Source organism: Pseudoliparis swirei, chromosome 8 (genome assembly GCF_029220125.1).
Source record: "Pseudoliparis swirei isolate HS2019 ecotype Mariana Trench chromosome 8, NWPU_hadal_v1, whole genome shotgun sequence".
Classification (NCBI taxonomy): domain Eukaryota; kingdom Metazoa; phylum Chordata; class Actinopteri; order Perciformes; family Liparidae; genus Pseudoliparis; species Pseudoliparis swirei.
Genome location: NC_079395.1, coordinates 7,389,154 through 7,399,960, shown reverse-complemented (window position 1 = coordinate 7,399,960; position 10,807 = coordinate 7,389,154). Strand labels below are relative to the sequence as shown.

At 37.7% G+C, this 10,807-nt stretch overlaps 1 protein-coding gene across 1 annotated transcript; it reads right to left on the bottom strand.

Annotated features, from left to right (window-relative positions):
• Positions 1–369: 369 nt before the first annotated feature.
• On the bottom strand, positions 370–6,751 carry LOC130198394 (ran-binding protein 3-like). The gene is given in 15 exon segments (XM_056421546.1): positions 370–716; positions 914–989; positions 991–1,062; positions 1,064–1,117; positions 1,804–1,946; positions 2,618–2,738; positions 2,822–2,946; positions 3,691–3,787; positions 3,878–3,953; positions 4,039–4,127; positions 4,995–5,096; positions 5,421–5,515; positions 5,756–5,848; positions 6,052–6,219; positions 6,730–6,751. Coding segments are annotated over 15 exon segments (1,377 nt in total). The 3' UTR covers positions 370–672.
• Between the last annotated feature and the right edge of the window lie 4,056 nt (positions 6,752–10,807).

Genomic DNA, 10,807 nt, shown 5'->3' with positions numbered 1-10,807 from the left:
TATTTTGTATAATATAGGTCAATAGAAATATAAGAAAATGCTACACGACAACTTGAGGGTCTAGCTAGCCATTACAACAGCACATGTTGAGATGCCTGATGAAAATGACGAACCAAAATAAATTACATTTCCATAAAACCTAACGCACAGACTGGATGGATGGGAAACGAGGATGGCTGGACTCGATGTCGGAACAACTGACTAGGTCAAACACACCGAATGAAGTCTTCTGATGTGTGCCGCAGACGTAATGCTGTAGAGGAGAAAAGGTCCCAAAGTAGAACTGCAGTCTTAACATGTGCCACCTAAAATGTAGAGGAAAGTAAATACCTTACACTCATCAAGGATGAGCAGAAAAGTCCCAAACCAAAGCTTTGAAGTCTTTATTTTTGCTATCGGGGAGAAAGAAAAAAAATACTCGAAAACAAAAATAAAACACAAAACAGGAGAGGGAGGGAAGAAACGACTCCAGATATTACGCTGAATGCAGAGAAGATGAACTGCACGAGTTGGGTGAGACACTCCGGCACAAGGGGTTATTTCCTGGAGCTAGACTTCTAATATCCAAAAGTACTGGTCTGGAGGACCCATGTTGGTCAAGGGGTGTCCATGGAGATGCCTACAGCAAAATGCCTCAACGGCAGCATGTTAGCAGGCTGTCCAAGTGTGACGCTATGTGCTTCCTGCCGCCTGGCTCTCTCCCCCCTCTGAATTACCTGCAGAAAAGAAAGAGAGCTGGTTGACAAGGGCTTTGTACGCGAGTCGTCTAAATATCAACATCACCAAATAAACTGCCTCTACGGTACCAACGAGCAAAAGGCTGCAATCAAACCCACAAACACTCAAAATCATGACATTCGATTGGTTTAAAAGTAGTGTCAAAACATGCACACTAACAATAAATATCACTGACTCGTCGCAGGAGTGGAGGCTGAAGCTGAGGCAGAGGCATTGTCTTCCTCGTCGCTGTCATCTTCGTTGGACAGTGGTAATTTCGGCATCGAGGATGTAGCTTGTCGTTGGGGTGTCCATTCCCGGTCCGCCCCTGCTCTTCAGGCCTTAAGATGTCGGGTTGATGCAACGCTGCAGCCAGCTGACCTACGTCCTTAGAGCTACCCTAAAGAGGAGAGACACACAGGGAGAGACTACTTAGCACAACTGAAAAGACGAACAACGACATTCGCCACTGACTGGCAAATGCCACACAATGCATGGCGGTTAGATTTGTGTCCAACTTGTCTGCGTAATTATATTCTTTAACACTAGACGGTTGGCTATTAGTCTTGTGTCGCGTAATGAAGGTTTAATTTACTTTCATGACGAGGCGCAGCGGATTTAAAACAAGCCTGTTATACTACAACTAGGACCCTCGGCTGTTTACTACCAAGCCTACTCCTGGCTAATGTCCGAAAAATAAGAGTTCAGGCTACAGGAGGTGTCACTCTGTTTACATCAATTATGTCAAATTTGTAATGTTAAGATTTCAGTCACTATCAGCCCATGCAATTGTTTTTTATTGCCGCACTTTCAATTCCCCCATATGAAAAAATAAATAAAAGCATTTAAGAAATGCCATTTTGTCTCGTTAGGCATTTCCTTGTGTAGCATAAATGAACGAGGCTACAACTGCATGTTCTTGTGCTACCCTGTGTTGCAGAATGACAATAACTGAACCGTGGGAAAGGGAAATATGTATACGTGGGCCTGTCATTAAATCAAGCTATTACAACCTAAACACATGAGTTAGTCTTTTTGCATTTGGGTAGCAATAAAAGAAGAATATCGCACAACTAGTGTACATACCGATATTAGGAAGACCTTGACCCCCTGGTCCTCTGTGTCCATGGCAGTGATTCGTACACTCTTCTCGCTAGCTTTGTCCACCTGCATCTTGGCCCAAAGTTTAGTGTTGAGGATCAACCGGAGGCTGCCCTGGGTCCTCATCACTGGAAGAAACCCAAACAGATTTAAGTACGTTTTCATTTTTGCTATTCCACCTGACGATGTAGTGCTGAGGGTTCTTGTTATGAAAGAGAAAAGTGTCCTTTCTAAAGTACCGTGAGGAGTTTTGCCAATACTTTATTAAATTCAGTAATGTTGAACCTATGATCTGATAGTGTTGTTTTTATCTATTTTAAATTCTTATTTTTTTTCTATTTTAGCGGTTTCAAAATTCTGAAATTATATATTTTTTAAATGCTCCAGGCGTTGAGGCATGAAATGTTATCTTCCATTATAGATTCCTTTGATGACAAACCACATCGTACTCTATTCCACCATCACACATGGAGTGCAGCATGTGTTGCCTCATCTATACAAGTGTGTATCACAGGAATGGGCGCCCCCTAGTGTTCAATGTGAGGTACTGTAATATTCATCGAGCTAAAAACCACCGCTGAGAATTATTTGTATTTTAATAGTGTGTTATGTCCAAGTAATACCAGATGTATCTGGCACGAATAATCAACTCGCATAAGAAACATCAGCATTCAATATTGAAATTAAACCATCCCCTAATCATTGAACCAGAAACAACAACTGGTGCCGTGCACATTCTTAAGAATCAGATGTTTATATATTGTTTTAGCCCCAAAGAAGTTGGCGACGGTGTGTTTACCTAGACGAGACTGTAGCGTGCCGTCCTCTGTTGATGCCATGTCGTTGAGCCTCAGCAAACCTCGTCCTCTCTCTATCCACGACTGGGCAGCTTTCTCAAAAACATATAACTTGCACTGCGTCTGGAGTAAAAGTTTTAAAAAAACAGAGTTGCATTGCTTTCGGCTACATGTATTCCCTGCATGTGTTGAATCGAATCTTCTACCTGTAAAACATTGCTTTCTGATTCTTCTCCAGTTCTGACATCGACTTTCTCTAAGACGCACTTCTTGGCTGTGGCTTTGGTGTAAGCTGCTGCAGACTCCTCCAAAGACCCCGACACACTATTCACTGGTGAGATAAAAGAGATACAGTGGTGAGAAATCTGTTGGAGCCAACGTTTAGTTTCGGAGATATTTGATCAAAAACTGATGCGTCAGTTTGAGAGTCTCCTCTCAAAGTTTTGGACCATAAAGTGCTGACAGGTGATAATGAAAGGATGCCTGGCACTGGAGCTGTACAGCTCACTTCAGACCATATGCAAAGAGTAAGTACAGCTCTCAGATCATATTAAAGATATGCTAGAATATGAAGAATGTCTTCCCATTGTCATTGAACCAAATAATAGTCACTGCAACATACACTCAAACCACAAAAATGTATATCAAATATTATGTCACTAGGTGATAACTGACTGTGTATCTGCATTGACCTCGGTTGTAAAGTACGAGTTCACGATTGAAACCAAATAACAAAACTGCCACTCTGGAAAGTAAATAATCAGTGTATTAGCCTCCATTACCATCGAACCAGGTTATGCAATTTTCAATCTCGCATTAGTAATGTAGTATTTTCCCGAAAACAAGCGGATCATATTTTATAGCGGTAAAAAAATCGACTTTAAATAACATGTGAAATAGACGGACATATTTCTATAAAGATATCTAAGATTATAATTGTAATTTCACATTTCTGTTGAACTGCATACTTGATGGCCTCAGGTCTTAATTTTGTAGTTATCGCTCAAGTGCAGCCAAATCTATTAGACAAGTCAAACAAACAAAATTCTGATAATGAGTACAGTTTGTGCGTTACCCTTCTCTGGGGTGGCTTCCTGTGATGAGGGCTCTGAAACAGGAGGCGCTGAAACTTCTTTAGTTTCCTCATTTGAGGACTCGCCCGTTGGGCGACTCTGAAAGCACAACGAAGCTGATCATTTGAATTTGTTCATAACTCGATCACCACAGGTTTTCAATATCGACAACAGGTTGGACAAACTCACCAGAACTCGTTCAGACATGTTCTGCCCAAAAACAAATTTTTCCCCAGTGTCTGTACTGTTTGTGGCATTGTTTGAACTGAAAAGAAAAAGTGAGTTGATGGAAGTTTAATAGATGACGAGGAATTGCCAAACATACTCACAGGAGCACACGTTTTCATTACCTTGGGGTAGCGCTGTACTGTAAGAAATAATTAGTGCCCTCTGAGTCCAGTCCATCTTTTGACTTCCCTTCTTTACTGTTCTCTTCCAACTAGAGGGAAAAAAGTTGTTACATTTGGAGTTATGCTTGAAATGACGCAATCTGTGAGAATTCCTAAATCTTTCACAAATCCACATTAATGAAATTCCTGACTAATTACATCCTAGCAAGCAAATTACTATTTCGAAAATCTTGTTGAAATATTCCAGCCCCACCGGTTCCAGGCCGACTATAAAATGATATCTGACGTTGTTCAAAGCACCACAGGAAGTGCACCTATTATCTAAACTAGGACCACAAAACACTCCAGAAAGTCACAGCTAGGGAACTGAAACCCTTGATGTAGAAATGCTTTTCAAGGACCAGTCTGAAGGACTTTGGGAGATTCATAGGTAGAGAAAAAATAATAAATGTGAATTTATTTCTGTATCATCACCTGAAACTATGTACTAGCAAGATTTCAAATGACAGAAGTGCATCAGAGAAAAGGCTGGAGATAATTAAAGTTTATCTTATGTTATATGGTGCTACAGCACTCACAGGACATGAATGCAGGACTTTTACTTGTCAAAGTATTTCAAAGGAACGTCTAGTTCCAGATAAAACATCGAAAAGGTGCCATAACGAACATCAACAACTTGTTTCAAAATTAACTTTAGTTAAGTGGATTGTTGACTTACAAGTACATTAAAAAACATACAATTAAAGCCACACCGTTTCTTTAGAAGTCACAAATGTAAACATTAAATGTTGACTACAAGGCAACTAATTATTTGGAGTATCTACTCAGCTGTGCAGAAACCTTCCTCTGTCTGCTCCATTTAAATGTGCATATATATATTTGTGTTCATCACAGTGACACCTCCGTTTGCACGCTTACTGTGGAAACAGGTGTGAGAAAAATGGAAAATAACCCACCTTTGCTCTCTCTTTGATATTCTGACCAAACACAAAAGATATTGCTACATCCGTCTCCTTTTCGTCTTTACCACTTGCTCCATCTTCCTCATTTTCATGTTTCTTAAACGGGAACAAATAAAAACACCAGTTAACTTCATATTTGTCTGTATTTCTATTTATACAATGCCAGTTCTACAACAATGCAACATTTTTCAGAGTACAAAACGAGCAACTTTTACTGACATTTCCTTACAATACTAATTATTTGCATAATTATCAGTACGAGACTAAATTAACTCCCATTAAAGAGGAAAATAAAAATAACCACAAATCTTCTGTAAAAAACTACAATGCATTGGTTCCGCCCCTCTTTCCAGGGCCTTAAACAAAGCTTATTTATTAATAACCGCTTGATTATAAAAGGCAGCTTAAGCCCCTCCTCACCTGTGACCTGTGCTCTGTGTTGTTCAAGAAGAGCGACGGTGGCAAAGTTGCTTCATCCGACGACTTTTTCACACCGTTAGTTCCACAACTGGAATCTAAATGGACAGACAGAAAGGACAAAAAGAATTCACTTATTTTTCTCCTTCTTTCTTTTACTTTTCAAAAGGATATCTAGCCCGTAAGGCACATGCCAAAAACACAGGATGCACTTGCACAATGCAAGTTATCAATATTTAAAGTTAAATGAATTATCAGACAAAGAAGATTTTAATGATATTTGAGAATGTTTTATAAGTATCAACTAATGAGTGCAGGTGACTCCAAGCTGCACTCACTGGACTCTATATGTGAGTTAGAGGACGGTGCCTGAAGAACTGCAGGGCGGAGGACACTGCGTTGCTGCTCCTTGGGTTTCTGACTTGGGACGCCTGCAACAGAGCCAACTTGTCTCATACTTTTTGAACACAATAAGAAGTTCTGGGTCTACATGTTCAAGTCTAGATCTACCATTTCCATTTCTAAGAGGGGTCATAAAAAAGGGTGCAGGTCTGGGTTCACGTTCAAGTCTTTTTTCCATCAAATCAGTGTGAGAAATGCTCCACGATAAATGCTCAAAATCTCAAACACCAACCTGAACTTGGTGCCTGTCCATGTATGAGAGTTGGTGGCTTTAAACGAAATCCCACAGGCTTCTCCTCTGGTGAGACGGCGCAAAGGAGAAGGAAGACATTACAATAACATCTAATAAAACTTATTAACTGTATGGTGCTTCTGCTTGTGCAACTTTCTAAACTCTGGGCTCGTTACCACAAATGTTGTGTTGCAATCAATTCCTGTGCAGTAACATGGCGAGCTCTAGGATCTCTGATCTATTTCTCTCTCTCAGTGGCTATATTAGTTTGACATGACTTGGCTCTAATCCTGTTAAAGCAGAAAGCATTTATAAAAACGGAAACTTTCCCCCCAACATTTACGAGATCATCTTGTGTCGAGGCAACATTAACTTTATTTATTTTTTTACAATAACAGCCTTGCATCTCGAGCAACGTGAATTGCTGAAACGAACCCAGGCTCTCTCGAATCTCCGTTCGGCAACACTCGTTAGACGCGAAATCTGCCGTGCCAGGCCATAGCTTATGAGTCCAAATGGCTAGTCATTAGTACAGTGTGATTTAGAGGATCACCCAAAAACATTCACACAGTGTAATCGACAGATGCATTTTTCGAATCTCACTGAAAGAAGATCATTACAGAGCTTGTAGTATCATTTCAGGGGGACATAACTGGTACGTAGGTAAGACATAACTACGTCTGGATACATTTTCCGACATGTCGAACATTGTGCATCATTGCTTGGTAGTAATAATAACCGCCAGGTGTATTGCAGTAAAAACTGTGTGCTAGTTGAAACGCAACTGAGACTCTGAAGCTCAGATTGAGGCAAAATCAATCCAAGACCTCACATTGGAAAGCTCAAGTTAGTGATCGAACAAATCACTTAACAAGAGCTGAGATAAGCGAACTTGGGGCACAGCTGATGAGACGTGAAGGATAACGCTGGAGAGCAAGTGCACTGGCTTTGACCTGGTATATCCAGGAGTTAAAGACCATTTGCTTGAAATGTCATGACTGATCAAATATGCAAGTTTATATCTGATTGTGAGCAATGAGCTTGTCATTGACTTATAATGTAGACAATGCTATGAAGATCATCAGATTATTTCTCAGACTTAAACTATAACAGCTACATACCTAAACACAGCAACATATGACTGATACTGGAAGTATGACGTGGACAAGTCACAATTTGGTGTTTCCAGACGCTGATTCATGTAATGCTATTTACATGAAACATTGGCTTAAGGAATGCAGTGCAGACTCTGAGCTGATTGCTTCAGAAAAGTGGTGCTGGAGACTGACACTCTATTGGGAAATTTATGACAGTATAAATTTGATTACAATGCAATCAGATCTGCGCCTTTCAATGGCAATTTAACTTACTTAATGCTTTCGTCGAGAACTTTGGTCCACTGACAACTCAGGCATTTTCTACATCCTGATCTTATATACTGTGACTATGATTGCTCTTTCAACTTACTTTTCCGTGGAATAGTATGATGTCCTGCCATATTCAGCATGTCAACTTGGTGTATACATGTTCAGTCAACCCTTCACTGCTTTCGAGTTTAGCTAGTGAGTTCTGTACTGTTATTTCATTTGTCTAGGTTAGATAGTGTCAATTGATGTTTTAAAATAAATGCTGCATACTTGCATTTTAGATAGATGCTTTGTTTTCATTCATCTGAAGAAGTATTGAAGTCGATTTTTGGAATCTTATGGTACTAATGATTGGTTACGATGCGAGATTCTTGTGTTCAGTGTCAATGAGATATTAGATACAGCTGTGATTCAGATTTGAGTACTAATAGTGAAGTACAGTTTTAATCGTTAGACAAGAAGATTTATTGAATGTTGAATTGATTCACTAATTTCTAATTACTTGCATACTTTATTTTCTTCTAATAATGATTTGAGTTAATTAATCATGGAATTTTCAATGTATCTGTTAAGTTAACTCACATTGAATCTCCAACTGATCTTTCATTAATTAGTTACATGAATTCAATGTAACAGAATTGATTATTATCAATTTTATTTCGAAGAGAATGACAAACAGTTTCTATCAAGCTAATATTGATTGTGATTCTATTCAAGTATAATTGACTAGTTTTAGAATGTTAAAATTCATTGCATTCATGATCTAATACCTTTTGAGATTACATTATTTGGAATTATTACAATGCTAATCGAGTTAAATGAGGCACATAATCGTAAGTGCTTACATCAACACTTTCCAATATCAACTAATCGAGACCAATAACATCTACATATTACAGAATGATAGCTTATGATTTTTAATTCGGCAATTGATATATACTATTTAAGACACGGGAAAATTGTCAAATAGATGGTTAAGGAAGTCAAAGTCATATTTTAATTATAATGACAAATAGCTACCATAATTAGTAATAGCACATAACATTCTTTAAGATTAAATATCTACATCCCTCTGATATCTACTTAATTATGCTTGGTAACATTTTGCCAATTGAATTGTGAACGTCATGCTATTTAAGACTGGCTTTACCATCTTATTAAGAATATTATGACTTATCCATTACAATTTGACTCTTTTAAACTCAATAACATTCTATAGGACCCATGTGACATGTAAAATAGATAATCTATTGCAAAAAAGTACACTTGCAAGAAATTATGTAAGACAGACATATCTACAAAATTGTGTTAATTCTGAAACTAATTGTAGTGTCTTTGCATCGTAATACATGTAGCTACATATAATTAATAAGCAAATGTAAATATAACGTTAGATATTTGGGCTAAATACATGAACTAAATAGCAAACCAATTCAATAAAAATGGAAACTTCAAAATAGAAGGCGATCTCAGAGACTAATTCCAACTTCGATAATTTTCAGATAAACCCGTATAATGACGTTGATTACTGAAATGTAGTCACAGTACCTGAATGTATGCATGCACAAAGATGAACTGATTGAGAATGTGTCTAGTTGACAGATGCTTTAATAATTGATTTAAGCATTTTGTTTGTTACAACGATTAAATTGACCAAGAGTTCAAACATGTACAGTGAAAGATATCAATACCGTACTTCAATGTGACTGACATACGGCTTAACATTCTAGCATTTAATTAATTCTACAATCCTACAGTTATAACTATGCATCTTAAATAAGTGATAGGATAGAAAAGCTACTTTTTATGTAAGACATTATTAAAAGTCTTAACTATCTGAGCTGATTAGAATGCCTATTGTAATAACACATGGACAGTTTAGATCAACTAATGTATCTGTATAAATCCTTTAAATGAAGTGTCCAGCTTAAGTTCTATGTCATGAAATTTCCAACTATTAAAATTTGCACGACATCTTGCACAAGATGTACAACAGTGAATATCCTTATAGCATACATGAACACTGCATAACCAGGACTTGCTATGGGAAAATCCTTTGAACAATGACTAGGAATATAATAATGATATTTAATGTCACATTGGATACAAAGTAGTATCAAATTACATTGTAAAAGTACTACAAGTTACATACATAGTTTGAATTAAATTTCTGTGATTCTGTCCAGTATAAGATGCATTGTTAAATAATTGTACGATGTACATTTAATTAAAGCATACTTCATGAAAACATGTAGATATTTAATTGACAGATTAATGACTTGATACAAAGTCAGTTTTCATGTTTTCCGACATCTCATCAGTGATCAAATTGAAAGCTTACTTTACAACTGTCTAATCGATGTATAAACAGGCAAAATTCGATCATTTGTTATACATCACACAACATTTCATAATTGACAAGCCATTGCTATAATATAAATCCAATTTAAAGTCACTAAGCCATACAGCATGCTGGTCTCATAAATCCCTAGTATTAACGGCATGTTTAAGTTTAAGCCTGACTGATGATCATTTGAGAGGTGCATTAGTTGTACATATCATCATGTTGACACGGTATTAAGGATCATAGGCACATTGTAATATCAGCATGTAACAGCATGGATTAACAGCCTATAAGATTCTATCACAGCATGAATTCGAGGATAACATTGGTCACAGTCTGCTCTGAAAGTGCTGAACAAGGCATCTTCTATTGCAGCTCTGCTGTAAACCTAATCTATGATCACATGTCTAAATGAACCCTAATAGATTCTGTGAGATACCGATTCATTGAGCATATCATGAAAGAAGTGTAGAAGCAGACAAAATCATCGTTACATTTAATAGCAGCTTTACCCGTGCAAGAGTTCGGAATTAGATATAGACAAAATTTGATCATGAAGCAATGAAGAACGCTACACCACATCTTCTTAAAACGTAAATTGCACTCTAGCCCGACCTTATAGGTTCGAAGACATGAACTGGATGTGGACACTTGGACATAGACGCGATGACTGAAAGTGATCGCAATGTGTAAGGGCCATGACATGGCATGAATTCAGTTTGCGAACAGTACTTATGAGAAAATTGAATCAGCACTGATACTAGTAGAGCAGTCAAAAATGTCCTGAAAGCCTGTAAGGAAAGTGTTAAGTGAACTTCTGAAGCGTTAAAAAAATGTCACAGCTTGACACATCTGATGAAAGAGGTCTGAGTGCGCATCAAGCAAATACAGGCCAAACACAGTACTCAGTGAAATTCTCTATCTAGTGATTGCGTATGAGAACTAATGCAAATTAATTACAATTAAAATGAATTGCACTGTATTTACTGTGGAGATTTAGTAATAATGATAAAGTCTACATGCAGATGGGCTGACAGAATCTTTA